The sequence below is a fragment of the Ciconia boyciana genome, chromosome 2 (assembly GCF_034638445.1).
Source record: "Ciconia boyciana chromosome 2, ASM3463844v1, whole genome shotgun sequence".
NCBI lineage: Eukaryota > Metazoa > Chordata > Aves > Ciconiiformes > Ciconiidae > Ciconia > Ciconia boyciana.
This window is the reverse complement of record NC_132935.1, coordinates 145,435,259-145,456,344: the sequence shown is the minus strand read 5'-3', so window position 1 is coordinate 145,456,344 and position 21,086 is coordinate 145,435,259. Positions and strand designations below refer to the sequence as shown.

The 21,086-nt window shown below is 37.8% G+C and overlaps 1 protein-coding gene across 12 annotated transcripts in view; it reads left to right on the top strand.

The window, feature by feature from the left end:
* MINDY3 (MINDY lysine 48 deubiquitinase 3) overlaps nucleotides 1-20,145 on the top strand; it is a 61,836-nt gene extending 41,691 nt beyond the window's left edge. For all 12 annotated transcript variants that reach the window (XM_072854366.1, XM_072854373.1, XM_072854377.1 and 9 more), the window contains 5 exons: nucleotides 7,617-7,689; nucleotides 8,570-8,642; nucleotides 13,737-13,824; nucleotides 17,137-17,208; nucleotides 19,060-20,145. In XM_072854366.1, the coding sequence (XP_072710467.1) occupies nucleotides 7,617-7,689; nucleotides 8,570-8,642; nucleotides 13,737-13,824; nucleotides 17,137-17,208; nucleotides 19,060-19,209 (456 nt within the window). In that variant the 3' untranslated portion in view covers nucleotides 19,210-20,145. The remainder of the gene's footprint in view (nucleotides 1-7,616; nucleotides 7,690-8,569; nucleotides 8,643-13,736; nucleotides 13,825-17,136; nucleotides 17,209-19,059) is intronic.
* The last annotated feature ends 941 nt before the right edge of the window (nucleotides 20,146-21,086 follow it).

The following is a 21,086-nucleotide window of genomic DNA, read 5'->3' as shown; positions in this document are numbered from 1 at the left end:
CCATTTGAAGAAGAAACCTCTGTGTCTCTCTGTCCTCTGGGGTACTGACATTGGATGTGGCTCTTGTGGATGTGGAGATCTGTTGCAAATGGATTACAGCCACAGGAGAAACTGGAGCTTCACATTCTAGAGGAACTGGAGCTTCACATTCTTATTTTAGAGCGCTATCCAGTTTGAAATGCATTCTGGTCATGTGTGAAAGACCTATGCATCCAAATGATAATGATACAGTACATCAGTAGGATTGTATGAAGTGTCTTTTCTCTTTCAAAAGATAATCTCCAAAAGAACCTTACTGACATTTAAAATCAAATTTCTTTTTGAACCAGCTCCACAGTGAGATTAAGTGAATGACATTCTTGCCTCTACACCATGCATCAGGTCTTGCTTGGGTAGTCTCACAGTATTAGGATTGATCTGAGTTTTATCTTTTTACTTCCCATACTGTTAAAAACTGCCACTTCTTTCTTAGTTGTGTTTGTGATGGCATGCATGGTTGAAGAGACAGATGTTGTATTTCACCCAGTTCAGCTTGTCCCTTGAGTCCCACTCAGAGTAAAAGAGAACAGGACCCCAGTGGTTTTGACATGGTTGGGGAAGTTTTGTTATCAGGACCTCAGTAAGTTGACCAGAGTCCCCACCATTACATCTGGACTAGGAATGGTGATTAAACTATGATCCCTCCAGACTCAAAAATCTTCACAACACTGGATTGTGGATGGCTGTCATTGGATGACGGCTTCTGTTCCTCTCCAGCATACATGATAGGAATGTGTAGACTCTTTTCCACCCTCCTAGGTGGATGAAAATTTCATCTTAGCTTGCCCAGCAATCTGTTCCTTCCACATCAACTGCAATTATTTTCAAATATCCACTTCAGTTGAGTAAAGACATAAGCAAAAGTCTATACTGAGTCAGCCCATTATTCTACTCTTTATTGGACCTGTGCTTTTACCAAAAGATTTTTGGATTTCTGGTCTGGTCTCTTCCTGCCACCTCCCTCCCCAACATCTGTCAGAACTGTCTGTACCTTCACCAAATGTTTTGCCATCTCTGAAGTCCCCAAGACTGATGTGAACTTTAATAAAGCAATGTTCTTTGAAGAAATCTAAGGTTGCTCCCCTGGGAGTTAGTGAAACAGTACAACTACTTCAAGTCATGTTAATTTAAAACTATGTATGGAAGCGCTTCTAAGTCAAAGTATGTTATGTAAGAGCAGACCATCTGAAGCCTGTCTTCCAGCAGCTTGTCTCCTAGACCCTTTCTTAAATGTTTCTTTACTCTTTCCCTTTCCATCTCTGTCTTGCACCTCTCTTTCTCCCTCTCCCACATGCGCAAATGCTTGGTATAGTAACCCACCGCTTGTCTTCTGTGACAGTGCACCCAACAACAGCCAGGCATGCAGTCACAAGTCTGAGCTTGTGCCTTTGGTGTTTGAATGGTTGTCTACCTATTGCCAAACACAGCGATTCACAGCAGGGTTCTCCCTTCCCTCTGTGGGCACACAAACCTGTATGTTTCCTCCCTGCCTGGCTGCCAGTTTCAACAACCAGTCTTGAGACTCCATTCCCTCTGTCAAATAAAATTGAAGTTGGGCAATGGATTCAGAAGTCAGCTAGAGAGATGGGTATTGGTTTCAGAGATCCCATCAACCTTGTTTTCTTAGGAAACCATTTTGGGAAAGTTGCTGGCTTGAAAGCCACTTATAGCATTGAAAAATACACACTTTTCTCTGTGATACAAGACTGGATTAAATAATCTTCATTCTTGCAGATCTGATTAAATTATAGCAAATTAAACTGTTGATAAATTATCAGTGTTTCTATATTGTCCTTAGGCATTTTTTTAAGAAGAAAGTTAGTACTATAGTACGTAATTCTTCCACGTACCACTCAACAGTGGTAGTGTAGAACTGTAAAGCAGCCCATATGTGAACAAATTTCATTTTCAAGGGCAACAGGTCTTTCAGGGTGGGATCTTTGTAAAATTCATAGCCAGGATGTCAGTGTAGCTTAGCCATTATGTTCTGCTTTTGATTTGTAGAATGAAAACTTCTGGAATGTTTTCATTAAAACTTATGAAGAGTATTTTTTGCTTCTGAGGGTAAACATGGGATCTTAAAATAACTGGTACTACTGATGAGAATAACTTTTCAAAGTAATATGAAATGACTTGTTTGTGTATCACAAGAGCCAACGAGTGAAACATGATTTTTGGGACATGTTGTACTTAGTATGGGAAATAATTATTATAATTAACTGTTGATGGGATTCCCTTATATGGAACTTTCAATGCATGGGATACATCAAAATACAATTCATAAGGCTGGGGTGGGGGATATATTTTGGCACATATATTGAAATATCAACTTGGGCAGCTGAAGTACATTTTTGTTAGATGTTTGTCACGTTTTCAGCTTTGCCGCCTGAAGGAGGTATGTTACTTTTTTTCCCCCTAGATACAAATGTATGGACTTGTTGAACTTTTAAAGTTTTCTGGATACTGGAAACAAATGACATGCTAAGTTAGGGGGTGCATGGGATTTGTATATACAGGATTAAAATCTTGCATTTTTAACTATGTATAGGATAACAGTCTCAGTGAAAGGTTAGAATTATTTTGAATGTAAAGGGTGGGGGGGAGGTAGTCATTTCTCCAAGGCAGGTAACTTTTCTGTTTCTTCCTGAAATGACTTCCTTAGAGCATCAGTAAATCATATTTAATGAATAAAAAGCATTAATATGTAATAATTGGGAGACTTTACCATATTTAAAAGTTCAGTTGAAAGACATGGAGAATTTTCAGTATTGAGTAATGCATTCAGTGACTTAGAGAATAAGTTCTTCCCATGTACACATGAACTGAAATAACTAAGGACCTGGAAAATTAAAATGCCAACAGAAATACACACTATTTGCAATTGCACTATCAAAAAAAAATTGTTGGTAGTTGCAGGAGATTTTTAAATTTTTAAGATTTTTAAAAGCTTTTTTTTACGTCACATGAAACTGTGGAAAGTACTACATTAACAAGATAATTTGGGGGGAGCGAGGACAACACAAATGATAGTCTTTATTCTTGGATTACATCAAGATTTTATGGAAAGAACTGCATACTCATAAACCAAAGTAGAACTGTGTAGTTTGCATTTGAAATAATATGTCTGTGCAGTTGGAAGTTATTTTGGTGATATCCTTCCAAACCATGGAAATTTTAAGAGTTGTCCCTTGTTACACTGTGTCCATGAACTGCTTATTAAGTAATAAGAACCCACCATAAAAATATCCCCTCTTTTGAGTTAAATCCTGAATATAGAAATCACTGGTCATTTTGTTGTTAATAAGCTCTATATACTATGGCATCATCTATTTTAAACTGAGAACTAATTGCAATAGCGTACTGTAATTCACTGATAGTGAAATCTACTCCTGCTTAATATGTTTTGTAATACTGACCCCAAAAATTTAAATTTTCCAATTCTGGAGTATTCCAAATTATTTAAGAGTTAGTCACATATTATGAAATTTTACAGTGTATGTATAGACTAGACTAGTCTATTTCAGTTGGAAGGGACCTACAATGATCATCTAGTCCAACTGCCTGACCACTTCAGGGCTGACCAAAAGTTAAAGCATGTTACTAAGGGTATTGTCCAAATGCCTCTTAAACACTGACAGGCTTGGGGCATTGACCACCTCTCCAGGAAGCCTGTTCCAGTGTTTGACCACCCTCTTGGTAAAGAAATGCTTCCTGATGTCCAGTCTAAGCCTCCCCTGGTACAGCTTTGAACCATTCCCACGTGTCCTGTCACTGGATACCAGGGAGAAGAACTCAGCACCTCCCTCTCCACTTCCCCTCCTCAGGAAGCTGTAGAGAGCAATGAGGTCGCCCCTCAGCCTCCTTTTCTCCAAACTGGACAAGCCCAAAGTCCTTAGCTGCTCCTGATAGGACATTCCTTCCAGCCCTTTCACCAGCTTTGTTGCCCTCCTCTGGACGCATTCAAGGACCTTCACATCCTTCTTAAACTGCGGGGCCCAGAACTGCACGGCAGTACTCCAGGTGAGGCCGCACTAACGCTGAATACGCGGGATAATCACCTCTTTTGACCGGCTGGTTGTGCTGTGTTTGATGCACCCCAGGACGCGGTTTGCCCTCTTGGCTGCCAGGGCACGCTGCTGACTCATATTGAACCTGCTGTCGACCAGCACCCCCAGATCCCTTTCTGCAGGGCTGATCTCCAGCCGCTCCCTTCCCAATTTATACCTGTGCCTGGCATTACTCTGTCCTAGGTGCAGAATCCGGCATTTGGGCTTGTTACATTTCATCCCATTAATCATAGCCCAATGCTCCAATCTATCTAGATCCCTCTGCAAGGCCTCCTGTCCCTCAAGAGAGTCAACAGCACCTCCCAGTTTGGTATCATCAGCAAACTTGCTAATGGTGCATTCCACTCCTGCATCCAGACTGTTGACAGATCTATTGAACAGAACGGGCCCTAGAAATAGAGCCCTGAGAACACCGCTGGTCACCAGCCAGATGTAGCCCCGTTCACTACAACCCTCTGAGCTCTGCCCTTCAGCCAGTTCTTCACCCAGCGCACCGTGAACCCACTCATCCCACAGTTGGACAACTTGTCCGGAAGGATGCTGTGAGGGACAGTATCAAAAGCCTTACTAAAATCCAGAAAAACTCCATCCACCGCCTTCCCTTCGTCCACTAGGCGGGTGACCTTATCATAGAAGGAGATCAAATTAGTTAAACAGGACTTTCCCTTTGTGAACCCATGTTGACTGTGCCTGATGATTGCATTACCTTATATAATCATGTACGTGTTACCCATTATTATGTACTCAACAACTGCACATCTTCATACATCGTTTGGCATCGCTGAGCTGTAGATGTTATTAAAGTAGTATGGTCTCTTTATCGTCAAAGTACTTTAAAAAAAGTTTAAACATATATAAACAAGAAGATATTTCTGTAAGTGTTCTAGTTATCATTCATTTACAAAATCACTGGAGTATTTTTCATTAAACAGTGTTCCACATTAGTCATATTTGTGGATCCTTAAAATAACATTATTGTGATACTGAATTAATGTAAAAATATAGGGTTTATATTTCTAGTATATTAAGCAAGCAATTTACAAATTGTTCTCACTAGGAGAGACTAGAAGGACAAAGGGACTTCTCCCAAATTAGTTTCTTCTGTACGCTTTCTCACTTGGATTACTTGGGTACAGGGTGATTGGAGAAGTCACATAGTACGAGAGGCATAGAGTTCTGGTTTATCTGGAGGCAGGCCTGCTTCTGGCCTAAAGATGGGCTCTGCATTCCAGTCACAGTGAAAGGTGGCACTTGTGCTGCAAGAGAGGCAGGAGGCTGGAGCCAGAAGTAATTTAGTCCTGATAAGTATTGCATCTCAGGAACCAAGAGAATTCCAGCAGACATGATTCACCAGATCTATCTACATTAGTGATTTAGCATGTTGGAGAGCTTCTTTTTGGTGCAAATTTGCATTGCATCTGTACTTTGAATCCTGCTGCATTAAATTAAGTGTCCAAGAGCTGTGCTGAAAGCTGTTTCTCTCCTGGAGGAGCCAACACTTGAAGTGTGGACACAAGGGCTTACAGCAACTGGCTCTGCCTCTGCATAGTGTGCTTCTAGGACTGACGTTTGGCACAAACTTCATTGCCAGTAAAGATGTGACATGGATACCCCTTAATACATCACAGCAAATTGAACCCCAATCCTTCCCTCCGTGCGCTGCATCACTTGGTAATGTAGATGTTTGCATTGTGCTCAAGTGGCAATGCAGTAGCCCTTCGGAGTGAAAGTATAATGGGCTGGTGATCTAGAGCCTTGGAAGACAGGGCAGATGTCTCCTCCCAACTTTTTGTCTAATACAATCCTGTATAAGACCAAATATTTCTCTCTCCTGTACGTAGAAATGAGGGGAGCTCTGTAACCCCCACTGTATGCACCTTATGCCAGTAATAGCTGTATCATTGATGATTTGAAAGTAAAACTGTTGCCTGTTATTTTTAAGCGTATATTGTGTTCCGTCTTGTCCCTGTTTGTGTATCCTAGGCAGCTGGCTTTCATTCAGGAAAGTTTTTAAGTATATGCTGGATGCCATTAGGTGTATACTTAAAATTCTTGACTGATTTGGAGTCACCTGTTCAGAGAAACTGGTTAAGAGTGGAATTCTGGTCAAATGTATGATTTGTTTCTGTTCTTTTCCTGAAGCAGTTTTCTTAATCTGATAAAAGAACAGTAGGTCATTATGCATCTTTTAATTCTACATTTTCTGATGTCTTTTCTGTGCCTTCCTTCAAATGAAGTAATACAGACTTGTACAGTTTAGACCAAAGTTCACTGTTGGCACATGCAGGTATAATGAGAGGATGTTAACGTGAGTTTCTCTTTCAAGAAGATCTAAGTCATCTTCAGAAAGCGAACTTGAAATGAACTGGAAATAAAAAGATTATGTATACTTTATGAAACAGTTTAAGGTAGCTTTGATTTGTAACATACTGATTTACCTAATACAATATGAACAAAAGCGTGTTTCCCAGGGTTTAATGTTATTCAGACTAATGTCAATGCTGCGATTTTTGGGGGGTTGTGTTTACTGTTCATAGCATAGCAGGTAACATTGCATTTTTACTTTGACAGGAAGAAAAACTATAGAGGTGGTATTGTGAAATGCAGTGTTTACCTCTGAGCAAGTTTTTCATTTTCCTTGCTATGTGAAAAACAACATAGGGGATCATTTGCAAGAGGAGATAAAGGATTTAAGTACTCCTAGCGAGCAGTTTTTGGAGGTCTATTTTGGAGTTTTGTGTTTTGTGTTGAACATCAAGTCTTTGTATCTTTTCAAACTAAAGGGTGTCATGAATAGGTGTGTTTCTTACCCTTTATGCCACCTGTCATTTCTCATGAATAACTTACCAATTTCACTTTTTTAATAATAATGGTTTTGGCATAAAACCAGAGGGATATGCTTTTTGCTGGTTTTACAATAGGAGATAGACATGTGCCTCTCCGCATGTGTTTTGGAAAGCATGATTGTATTTGAGATTTAAAAAGTCACAGATAAATAAAAGCATTACAATAGCTACTATTGAAATCATACTTTTTCATGCAGCTAAGAAATTTGTGTTCTGCCATTCTCTGAAATGGGCTTCAAAACATTCTCTCACAGCTTTCTATCTACATAATTTTTGTATGTTTCAATGTACGTGTAGTACACTCACTAAATTTCACTGGTATAGGTATATGTATTTTCAGATATAGAGAATGATACTATAAATCTAAATCTCCACATAATACATGTAGTCTCCAAGTAGCTTTTGTGCCACAACATCTGCATGAAAAGACTTACATAAAATTTGTCTAGAAGTTTGTGGAATAATCTTTAACATATTTCTTGATTGGTTTACATCACTATCAGCAATATTGCCAAATTACCATAATTTTTATTTTTTATTTAAATTTTCATTAATTTAAGGTCCAAACCTGTGTAGTATGGCCAAATATTTCCTTCGTAATCTGTATCTGAATTAAGAATATTCTGAAAGTTTTCTTCTTTTTTTCTTTTTTTTTTTCCTTAAGGATATGGCCCTTGTTGCTCCTGAAGCACCTTCAGAACAAGCTAGAAGGGTTTTCCAGACATATGACCCTGAAGGTAAGAGCTGTACTTCTTGCTGAAATAAGATTTTATAATCGAAATGTACTCATTCAGTAGAGACAAATTCCAAATAGTAATGAATACTGCACTGTGTAGGGTATCTCTTCAAAAATAGGACCATTATTTTCTAAAATTTGCTCCAAATACTACACTTCCAAATCCATTGTCCTTTCCATGCCAGGGTAATATGCTATTTACACCTGAGCTGATTAAGAGAGGAATGAAATACTTAGTACTTCAGACAAGAAATTTTCAATACAGCAGTCAGTCTACAAGTGACATGAAGAAATTTTCTGAGAATTCTGTAGTAAGGGAAGTTGAGTACAACATTGTGCAGTAGGAAGTAGAGTTCTTAGAGCATAAGCTTTTTAACATTGTAATGTTGTTTGTAATTAACATAAAGCTTAAATATCATTTGATTTCTCTTATATTACATTTTCATAAAATAACTGATCTGCTATGGTTGCATTCTTCATGAAATTTTGTTCTTGAATGTATGTGGCATACACTGAACATTTTCTTCTGTTTTGGAAAACAGAGGATATCTAACATTCAGGTATTATTTTAACTAATCAAAAGGGAAAAAAATGTATAGTTATTATCCCATGGTATCAAGTGGAGATTGCTATAAAGAGATTGAATTCTTAGGAAGTATTAAGCTTCTAAGTGTATGGATGATAAACCCGCAGTTTCTGTATTGCACTCCTCACTTTTTTTAAAGTGGGAGAAAAGTGTTTGAAAACTATGTTCCTTCTAGAACCCCACCATTTGTTTGCAAATTTTAAAGATACTCAGTATTTGTATTTTTGAATAAAATTTGTACTCCTGGAAAGCATTTTGTTTCTTTTCCTAATGAGAAGCTTTGCTCCTTCTTCAGATAATGGTTTTATACCTGACACTCTGCTAGAAGATGTAATGAAGGCTCTGGACCTTGTTTCAGATCCTGAATAGTAAGTATAATACAATTTAAATACTACAGAAGTATCAATTAACCACATATTAATTATAATATAGAATTTTTTTCTGTATTCAGTTAACCACATATCATTTATAATTTAGGGTTTTTTCTAGATTTTTTCCTAGCTTGCATTCTGGGCACAGAATGTTATTTTGAAGTGTTTAAGTCAGCTTTAAATTAAATGGGAGGAATTCAAATTAAAATGTCTCTAACTTTGGTAGTAATAACTAGAAGCCAAAAAACCCCTCAAACCTACTGCATTACTATATATTGAGGACATAGTTGTGAGTAGTCGTGAATATATTTCTATATCTTGACGACAGTGAAACTGTGTGAGAAAAGAGCCAAACAACCAAGGTACTCAGAGGCAGATTAGCATTGGATTACCACTGGATCTATCTACAGAGTTTGAAGCTGAAACTGCTTCAGTTACACTTTTGTTTCCACCAGCGCTCAGTACCTTATAGTGTTTATAATTGTCATTTGTTTCCAGAAATGACACCTTGATTCCTAGGATTAGAGATAAAACTATCAAATGAAAAAGGTAATTGATTTTAGATCTTATGCAGGCAGACAGGTCTAACACTCAGTGGCAGCAGTTAACCTTTGGTTTTAAAGCTTACCACGTTTTGCCGCTAAATGCTTAACCCAGAAAGGAGAGCTATGTGCTTGAACTTCTTTGCATCTCCAGAAGATGGTTCTGCTCTTTCGTAAGCATATGGTCTAGTTTATTGGGGTCTAAATCAGTTGTTCCTGTAGAATGGCTGTGAAGACTGCAAGTTTACCTACCACAGCCACCTGAAATTTGATTGTTGCCATTTTCTGTCCTTTCAAATGTTACAAAGTGCAACAAAGTTTACTGACCTGTTCTCTGTGGAGAATAGGAGTGAAAATTGAAATCAAAAGGCACCCGGGAAACTAAAACCAAAGAAAATACAAGACAAAAAGGCTAGCATTCATATCATGTCAATAAATGGTGAAATCTGCAAAAGTTTTTTTAAAGGGGAAAAAAGACAAAAGCCTTAGTTTAATAGGTCTGAGAAGCTTTCTTTTGGCCTTTTTGTTCTGCTGCCTCAATAAATCTGCAGAAATCCTCTTTCTGCATTCAGCAGTTTTTCCATTTGGCTGTTTAGCCTTCAGGGTGTTTGTGGCATAGCCCTGGCCTATTTTACTGTGCATAGCACAATTGTAAATTGATGTAGGAAGAGCCTGTCAGAAGGCCTGCTATATTGAAAAACCATGATCAAACCATGGAATATTCAGTCTTGAAACATCTTTTCTTAAATAGAAATGTTGCCTAATATTACTGTCTTGAGGACCTACTCTGTTTTGGTTCTAGACCTACTCTGTTCTGGTTTACTTCATGTGGAACACAAGTATAAATAATGCATTTCAAATTCCATGCAGGCTTTTCTGGTTGTTTGTTGTTTGTTTGTTTGTTCTTAAGTAAAATTAAAGGCATTGCTTCCAAGTGTACTATTTACATTTCTTAGTTCAAGAACTAAATGGAAGTTCTTTGTGATCATCTAATCCAACGCTTTAAGCTTCTCAGAATCTCAAGATGAATAACGGTCAGACCTGCTTAGAGTTTAAGAATTATAGATGGATTAGTGGATTAGCCATTCCAGTAGTGAATGCCATTGCATGTGATTTTAGTAAAATTTTCTAGTCTTTTAGTAAATACATCTGAGAACCTAGCTCTCTTGTCTGTTTTGTCCGTTTGTTTCTAAGAACCACCTGATATTATTTAGGGCACCGATTTGAGTACCTCTGTCAATCTGGATTTAGCTGGTTTAAAACATTTTATCCTATCTGTCTATTTGAACCAGTGCTGGAGGCTTTTGTCCCCACACACTTCTCAGCCGTAACAGTACAAAGGCCATCAGTATCATCACCCCAGCATTCATAACCTCTTCAGTTAAGATGCTAGACTTCGCACTGAAGTGACTGAAGCACGTACGCACACATGTTTTGGCAGCTCTGGTGTAATATCAGTAACATTGAATGGCGTTAGCTATTCACTGAATGAAAAAGCCTCAGTTGAAACATACAGCAATCGATTTTCATTAAATCTCCCTTCCTGCTTAAGTGATTTAATTTTGTACACTGCCCATACTTAAAAACTTCGTATGACTCTGCATTTTGAAACAGTTCTTGTGTTTCATTAGTGAGTGTATAGCTTGCTTTAATTTTGTTACATAATTTTAAGTGCATTTTCAAAATTATCTTTACTTAAATCTGCCTTGGTTCTGTTTACAAACACAGTGTTTTTAGAACTCTGTTACAGCATTTCAAGAATTTCAGCAGGTTTCAGATAGCTACTGAAATATCTTAAATTTTGTACTTTGACAGCAGTAAGAATGAGCAATAGAAGGATTAAAGTACCATATCTTGCAAATCGTCAGTTGTAGTTTCACTTGAGTAGTGAACATTTTTATTTTTTTAGATATTAAATTAAGATAGTTTATAGGATATCACATTCAGTTTTATGAATTTTAAAATTCCTCTTCCAAGGGCCTTAACAGAGCCACTCTTTTACGAATTGCATAACGTATTCTGTATGTATTGAGGCAGAAACAAAAAGCCAAATAATTTACTACTAGTACTATGTTAGGACCAAGAAAGGAAGCTACTTAAAAATGAAGATACATAAGTGGTAGCCAAAAGGATAAAACGCTTACATGCAACAATAATCAAAAAGAGCTTAGAAAGACACCTTCTGACTGCAGCCCCTGACAAAAGAGACCTAGGTGGTTAAAAGCGTAGGTGGTAAGAGAAGCAACTATGAGAAGCTAAGACTGTGTCTTTTGAAAGGAAAATGTAGTGCCCAGATGAAAAAAATAGGGAAGAATCTACATTTATAAATACAAAATAAAGCAGAGTTAAAATCTTCTGACGACTAACTGTGAAGTTATAAAATAAAAGCTAATAGTATTTTTTTAAGCCCATCAGAACCAGGAGACTTGCAAGTGGTCTGTAGTTCTGATAGGTGATCCCCAATATTAAAAAGTATTCCAAGTCAGTAAGAAAAGTGTAGTGAATTCCTCTTCATTTTCACTGGGGAAGACAATAGGGATTAGTTCTCATCTTCACTGGGGAAGATTACAGGGAGGTTTCCACACTTAAGCCTTTTTATGGGTGATCAGAGCAACTAAGAGTCTGAAGTGTCAAGATAAGTAAAAACCCCAAAATTCTGAAGAAACATCAGAATGAAATTGCTGAACTATTTTAGGTTACATACCACTGTAAACTGTCCTGGTACCAGACAGTACCAGAACGAGAAGGTGACAAATGGACAATAGTACGTAGAAAAGGATTTGAAGGCCAATCTGGGAAAAATTCATGTGTAAATGTTTAATGTGTAAACATAGGATAAGAAGGAACGTTTTCTTGTAGATAAATAACTGATCAAAGGATTAAAATGTCATTTTTTTCTTAATGGAGGGGGATCATTAGAAGAATTTTACAGGCATTTGTGTTAGGTCTGTGAAGTTTGTCATGGCACCAGTGAGGATTTGAAGGTAGGGATGAATATGATGGTTTGCTGCTGATACAAAACTATTTGAGATACTAAAAAATGGTGTGGAAGAGCAGCAGAAGTTACTGAAAGATAGGGTAACAGAGAAGTCTCAGTACAATAAATGTAGATTGATTGCACATGGGATAAAACAGTCCTGATTTTACATAGACATTGTTGGGCTGTGAACTAGATATTACCATTCAGGAAACAGATCTTAGATTTAAACTGATACTCAGTGATAGACAGACATATGGAGTGGGATTTCTAGGAATTATGCCATTGTATGAATGCATGACGTTTCACTCCATCTTAAAAAAGAACATTGTAGAAAGGGATCAGGTAACAAGGCTAATTGAAGGTACAGAATTGCATTAGTATAAGAAAGAACTAGGTTAGGACTGTTCGACCTGGAAAAGAGAGACACCCATTGGCATGTAAGAGAGGTCTCTCAAATCAGGAGTTTCATAATAAATAGGGAATGATTGTTAATTGCTTCTCACAATACAAAAATGAGGTGTCACCAAACTGAATTATCAGGTGGCAGGTTCAAAATAGAAGGAGATACTTATTCCCAGAATCCATAGTTTAATTTTAATTTTGTGAGTGGAGTTTATTAAATGCCACAAGTGTATATGGGTTCAAAGCCAATTAGGCACATGCATGGAAAGAAAAAATATATATCTTTGTGTTTTAGATACTGCCTCTCACTGAAGATGTCTTTGAGCAGCAGACTGCTGGAAATGGGGAGGGTAAACTAAGGATATCACTGTATGTTTGCCCTGTTGTACTCTATCGTAAGCATCCACTACTGACCAATGTCAGAAACAGGATACTGGGCAAGACGCTCTGTTGGTTTGACCCAATGAGGACATTCTTGTGTACGGTACAACTTGTAACTTAGGCAAAAGGATAGGTAGACGCAAGTAAATGTTTAAGCCATCTGATGCCTGTAGAAATATATTGCTTAAATAGAACTATAAAGTTATAATTGACATTCATTTGTAGTGACCTGAAATTATACCATATTCATGCAGTAAGGCTTTCAGATTAGTATTGTTAATACTTTCATTATTTATTGGTTTTGGCTTCTTTGATATCAAGGACGTGATGTAAATAAGAAATGTATCTTAATTTTATTTCAGTGTACATAGAAAATCTTGGAGGCTTTACAAATCTCCATTTAAAAACAGGTTGTTTGGCAGTTATGGAGCTGTATTTAAAAGATGACTGGTTTATGTATCTAAGTTCAAGAATGCTTGCAAGACAGCAAAACGCCTCTTGGGCTGTAAACCTGGTTCAGATTATATGGGTTTCAAATTATTTTACCAAATATGGTGGTCCTTCAGAATTATCACTTATTTAATTTGAAATAACAGATTACTTTTATTTAAAAATAACTGTGTTTTGGTAACTTGCATGCCATTCTGGTGCAGTTGTCACTTACAATTAAAAATAGAATAGTATTGCTATACTTGGCAGCCAGTACTGTGGTAGCACAGCATAATTTAGTCATGCAAGAATAAAAATGTCTTACTCATACTTTTATATTCAATGCTTTTGTCATAGTGTAAACCTCATGAAGACCAAATTAGACCCAGAAGGACTGGGCATCATATTACTGGGTCCCTTTCTGCAAGAATTTTTCCCTGAGCAGGTAATCAATATAGCTTTATTGCTGCAGAGCATTGTCTTATTCTGCTTGTCTTTGAGATTCATTGAACACTTCCATCAATATCACATAGCTATTTTTAATAATAAGTATTGCATTCATTTGACACAGCTGACCACCAAATAACTTCTTCTATTACACAACAAACTATAGACTTCTGTTTTACATAAGGTGTCCATGGTTTTGCCAGATTTACACTGGAAGGAAACTCCATTGTAGCAACAAGTTATAAGATTAACTTCAGGAAATATATAATCATTTTGCATATGAAATCGAACTGGTTCCCTACTCAGAAAGTTCATCTGAGTTTGGTTTTTCTGAGAATAAATGACCATACTGTTTTTATCAATATTACAAATGTCCGCTGTAATTGCTAGCAAATGGGAAAAGGTTACAAACATATTTAAAACTATTTTAATGTCTATCTCTAATAATGTAAAATTTTTGACAGTTTAACAAAAAGTCATTATAGAGTTATGTTTAGCATATGTGGAAGTCAGTATCTGCCAGGGTAATGGAAAATTATATTCAAATTCTCAATGTGTTCCATATATTCATTAAGGTAGCACCACCACTGAGAAGCATGTGTTAACTGAGCCCTGCTGTCCTCTTCTCCCTTTGCCCTGGGTCACATTTTCCTCCCCTCGTGCTGCTTCCCTCCTGCCACCAGGAACCTCTTTGTACAGAAATGTGGTAAACCGGAACAGGGTTTACCAGATGAGAGCTCTCTTTGCAGGTTTATGGACGCTTGTTCCATGGCCATGCAAATGCTCGTAGTGGCAGAAGAGAGGGTTTCCCCAGTGACAGAAAGACAGGCTGGTGAGGCAAGAGAAGGCCTGAGAGGAATACTTCTTTGGAGGCTTTTGTGGCTTCACATGTCATTGAAACTATATGGCTTAATTTTTACAACCAAGGAAATGTGAAACTAATATTTTTAAAATGCCTTCAGCAAGACTCTCTTTGTTAAGGGTTGTGCAGCACTGTTTGGGTGTAGTATTCTGTACTATGAAACAATCTTGTAATTCAGAAGACACTAGAACTGCACTGCCAAAGATGGTAGGGACTGAATACAGCATTAAGAGATGATTCATCATCTAGAGGGAAAAAAGAGTTAGTTAGTAAAAGAGTTAGTTAGTTAGTTAGTTAGTTAGTTAGTTAGTAAATCCGGAAAAATTTTTTTCCGGATTTACAGAATTACATCTGCATTGTGTATTTGCCAACTGTTTCTTCTTCCTTTCATTTGTATATCCAGAAGTGGAAATACCTGTACAATTGAATATAATTTAATCTTATTCCTTACAATTATATTACACTTGCAAATCTGGAAGACTCCACTGCTTAATTTTAGGCCCCAGATGCTTAGAGTGAAGTTCAGAACACCAAAGCACATCCTCCATAATTGGCTGTGCCTAAACTGTCCAGTACTGCAGGCCACAGGTAGCTGCAGGAGAAAACAGCCATCGTATGGGGCTGCTGCCTCTGTTGCCTATTGCTGAAGGGCATCACTGACTGAAGAAGGGCAGCTGGAGAAGGGAGCGTAGTGGAATCATGGGCAGATCCCCACCTTAGTCACCTAGAGAGTTGGTGAAGGAACACTTTACCTGCTGTAACATTGGAGCCCCCAAGTCAATGCCTGTCCGTCAAGTACTAATTCCCTGCTGCACGTGATTCCCCACCACTCAGTTTTGCCTGTGCTGTTGAACCTTCACTGGCTCCAGTACAAAACATGGGAAGTGTTACTGCCTGAAGGGTGCAGGCTGAACAATCAGCACATTTTGGACTGGGACCTGCCAGTATCAGTTACTGAATGAATGCTGAGGGCATGGATATGTTGTCCAATCTGTCTGTGCTCTGTGGATCAGATAGCAGGAGCCCTTCCCCGTATTGACACGTCGTTCAGAATTCTTTCTGAAAATGAAATTCTGCAGAAATGAAGATGAATGTCTTTCTTTAAAATACTGTGAGGAAGTAGCAGATGCCAGTGATGGTTGGAATTGTTGATGTTCCCCTTTATACAATATTTGAACACTTACCTAGCGCTCAGGAGATCCAGATTCAATTCCTTCTTTGCTGAGAATATTCAAACCCTCATTCTTACTCTCCTAGAAAGTACTGAACTCAAAAGCAGGAAGGGGTCTCAGCTTTCTTTTTCAAAGCTGTTGGCTTAGAAGAAAAATATTCAAAGATCATTCAGCCTGAGAGAGCAAGCCTGGCTCTTTAGTGCTTAGGGCAGTCACCTGGAGAGGGGGATTCCTGAATTCCCCGATAGCCCTTTTTTTTGGGAAACAATTACTGCACAAAATTCTTAACATCCATGGGACAGGAACTGGAAAGCAGCACTTCTTTTCCTTCAGGGTGAGCATACCTTCCTCGGGGAAAAGAATGTGTCCTCTTTCCTTCCCAGCAAAGCTTGATTTTATTCATCTCTGTGAAGCAACTTCTGTAAGCAGAGTTACCACTTACCTTCCTTTTCACCACCCTCCCTCCACTGAATAGCCTGGGTTGCTGTGAGAGACCCATACAGAGATAAGGTTTTTGAATCGTTTAAGAGCAGAAAAATGAATGAGGCCTTTCTGTAATCTGATGGATGTACTGTAACCTGAGCAGATTTCTTCTCATTCCAGCCTTTACCTCCATGTACTTAAAAAAGGGATAAGCTTTTGTTTGGAGCCTGGTCCAGTAGGCATAAAAGAGATGATTTGTGTTTCCTGATTCAGTGAAATGCAAAGCTCTTCAGTCCTTTTAGGACTAAAGCATTTAAACACCTGGAGTGGAAAAGGTTGACAACTGCAGTACATTTGCTGTTAGGCCTCAGCTGAACAGGTGTCTGCACAATTAGTTTACAGTTAAGCAGGCGTGGGCACAAACTACTTTTTAGCTCTCAGTTGGAGGGTTGGAGATTGGATCTGGTCCTTAGTAAATATTTAACTTTGTAGCATCCAAACAGTCATAAATACATGCAAATGTGGCTACTATGTAAGGTGTCTGACTTTAAAAATGAGGACAGTTTCTACATGGTCAGTGCTGAAGTTGTAGCTTAAAGTGTCCAGATGAACACAGAAAATCATGACTTGCTCTTGGGGGCATTACCCATTAATTTACTGACACCTTTTTATTACTTCTGATGAGAACGGTGAAATGAACAAAATCTTCTTCGAGATGATGTCACCTAAAAGAAATTGAGCTTTTTTACAAATTCCTTGAGTCTTCCTGTTTAAATGCATCTGTCTAGTTGTAAAGAGACTGTGAAGGCACAGTGCATATGTTACATGAAATTAACTGTCTTCTTTCTACTAGGACTCTAGGGTTTCAGAGTCATTCACTGTTTACCATTACAATGGACTGAAGCAATCTAACTATAACGAAAAGGTAAGATTTAAGAAACATAAATCTAGCCTTAATAACAATTAGTATGCAGAACTGACTCCCTGTGTTAAATTGTAAAACTGACAATAGTTACAGGCAAAATACTTTAACTTGAAACAGACTTTTTACAAAACTGTTATTTTGATTATTTTCTTCCAAAGTTATATATTTGGAATTGGAAACTGCTTTGTGCTCCTGGTCATATTTTAGCTAGTATACTGCATCAGTTGGCTAGACTGCATCTCTTAAGCTATGCATTTTGATTAGACCACTTCTCATGCTTATCCATGAGAGTGGGATCTGAACTGTAAAGGACAATGGAGATGTAACACGGACAAACTGCAGCTTCTGTAAGTAACCCTACATCTACGTTGAGATGTTTGGAAATTTTTGTGAAATATTTTAGTACTCCAGACCGACATCAAAAATCAGTATTTTTTGGAGCCACTTAGTGGGAGGCAAAACTGGCCGGTTTAATTTTCAGCTTTCTTGGAAGGAGGGGTATGCTTCTTCCGTGACTGCTTCTAAGTTAGTTCCTGAATTAGCATTTAGGGTAGAAGAGTATAAGGCATTAACAGACACAGGGAACAAAAATAACTTCAAGTAAGAAGACCCTTCGACAAAATGTATATACTCAGTCTTTGGAATAGCTTGGAGTTAAGTCCTTAAAATTACCCCTGTGAAATCTCCAGCAGTTTCATACCCCAAAATGTAGGCAAAAGCATTCAAAGATGCATTTATCTTTCCTATTGAACATATATACATAATCAAGAAAATTTAAACAAATTTTTGTTTTCAAACAATTCTGCTTATAGCATTTTAAATATTGTTTTATGAATAGAGCTGATTTGCAGCAGAAGTTCCATGTTATGGAAAACTAGTTCCATAAAGTTAAGTTTAAGGAACACTGTCCTTATAAAAATAACAATATCAAACTGTGCAACTGCAACAGTAGTAGAAGATCTGTTGTCACAGAATTTTTGCATTGCATTTCCTAGATTACTTTTTTCCCCAGTTTTGGCCTTTACTGTCTATTGAAGTAAACAGTCAAATTAATATGGCCTGATCAGGATTTTCAGGCACTTGAGTCTAAGAGATTAGGTTTTTTCAATTTCATACCTAATTTCTTTTTTTTTTAAAAAAAAAGTATATAAAACTTCATGGATTTTATTTTTGTAGGGAAAAAAAAAAGCATCGTTGTTGTGGTTTAGCCCCTGTTGGCAACTAAGTACCACACAGCTGCTCACTTACCCTCCCCCCCAGTGAGATGGGGGAGAGAATCTGAAGAGCCAAAGTAAGAAAACTCGTGGGTTGAGATAAGAACAGTTTAATAATTGAAATATAATCATAATAATAATACTAATAATGAAAAGGAAAACAGAGAGAGAGAGAGAGAGAGGAAGAAAACCCAAGAAAAAACAAGTGATGCAACTGCTCACCACCCGCTGACCGACACCCAGCCCGTCCCTGAGCAGCAATCGCTGTCCCCCGGCCAGCTCCCCCCAGTTTCTATACTGAGCCTGACGCCATATGGTATGGGCAGTTGGGGTCAGCTGTCCTGGCTGTGTCCCCTCCCAGCTTCTTGTGCCCCTGGCAGAGCAGGGGAAGCTGAGAAGTCCTTGACCAGTGTAAGCACTGCTTAGCAACAACTAAAACATCAGTGTGTTATCAACATTATTCTCATACTAAATCCAAAACACAGCACTATATCAGCTACTGAAAAGAAAATTAACTCAATCCCAGCCGAAACCAGGACAATCATAAGAAATCCTCTCCTAACCCGGTGGAAATAATCATCTCATATTAGAGTTTTTAAACAAACATAGGCTGACATAATTGGATTTATTTTGACAGGTCATGTATGTAGAAGGCACAGCAGTTGTTATGGGTTTTGAAGAACCAATGCTACAGACCGATGACACTCCTGTAAAACGCTGCTTGCAAACCAAATGGCCATATATAGAATTACTCTGGACCACAGATCGATCTCCTTCATTAAACTGATACGTTGCGCATAAACAGCATACTACTATCGAATGCTTGAATGGGGATACAAGAATTGGTATTTGCTTGGAAAGTGGTATACTTTGACTGTGTGGAGTTATACACTGGTATCATTGATGAATTGTAAATAATGATTACAAACACTTTTTCAGTGTTAATTGGAATATTTAATTTTTTAATCAGATTGATTTCTATTATAATAGTTTGTCTTTTTTGGCCACTGTAGTACTGTTAATGTGAGTTATCCTTAAAAAAAAAATAAAGCCTACTTATAAAGTCTTAACATTATTTTGCCATCTCATGAAGATTTGAAAAATGTCTGATATTGCAGAATCTGCATATTAGATGTCAGATCTTTAAAACATAAAACATATTCAGCTTCCTCTGAACCATATAGGCATGTTTTATTATTTAAATTATATTGGCTTACATTACAGTACCATAATGTGTGGACTAGACTGGCCTTTGCACTGGGTATGTTTTAATGAGTTTAAATTTTCTGCAATTTTTCCTAAAATCTAATTTTACCTAAAGAGCTTGCACAATGTGACATAAATATGATACATTTTTAGGAATATTAATAAGTATAATTCATAAATACTCTTTCTTGGCAGTTGTATATTACTGTGGCTTAGTTATCGGGCATGTTAAAAGTGAACACAAAATCTGAGGAAAAACAGATGTATTAATATTTATTTAAATTTGTATAAAAGAAATGTAAAAACATCAGAAAGAATTTCTTGTTCTATAATCTCTAACCTATTCAAACTTATAATATTGCCAAATACCTCTTCTCAATTTGTCCAAACAGCAGTGTAAGCCAACGTTATTGTATGTGTTAAGTGCATGAGAACATCTGTTATTACATTATAGTATTCCTTTATTTATTATCAACTTGTTAGCCCTAAAATAAAATCTTTTCCTTGAATCATGATGTATTGTTTTAAGTTTGGTTTTAATCGAACTTGTTTTACTGCCTCTCTAAGATAATGAAAAGGGACCATGGGTTTAGAAATGTCAGGTTTCTAGTGGAACACATCTCAGGAAAAAAAACAACAAAAGATGATGTATTGCATCTTAACTGTGATTGCAGAGCCTGTGCTATTGCCAGCAGGGCTGAATTTCACATTCAGATTTATTTACTTTTTAAAAATTTATTTTCGTGTGTAAATAACAATATGATTCTAGAATGATCATCATGCAGGAAAACAAACTGATTTGGTCAAAAATGTATGTAGTGTGGGGGAGAAACCCTTGTTGGAGAATTTGCACTGTAAAGCACGTAGTAGTGGTAGAAAGAGCCCATCCTTTGCATGACATTGTGCTCTGCAAGACTGTACAATATATCTGTTAGATTTACATCTGGAAATAGGTGAACAGTATAGTTCTGTGGTTGGTTGGCCTTGGTTGGCTGCCAGGTGCCCACCCAGCCACTCTCTCACTCCCTCTCCTCAGCAAGACAGGGGGAGAAAATAAACGAAAAAGTTCCTTATCTCATCAAGGTAGGGACAGGGAGATTGCTCACCAATTATCGTCACGGGCAAAACAGACTCTAAATTTAATTTATTGCCAATTAGAGATAGTGAGAAAAAAAAACCCTAAAACCACCTTCTCCCCTGCTCCTTCTTCCCAGGCTCAACTTCAATCCCAGCTCCTCTACCTCCTCCCCACCAAGGGGGCAGGGGGATGGGGAATAGGGAATGGGAAATGGGGGTTGTGGTCAGTTCATAACACTTCATCTCTTGCCACTCCTTCCTCCTCACGCTGTTCCCCTGCTCCAGTGCAGGGTTCCACCCACAAGAGACAGGCCTTCACATACTACTCCAACATGGGTCCTTCCCACGGGCTGCAGTTCTTCACAAACTGCTCCAGTGTGG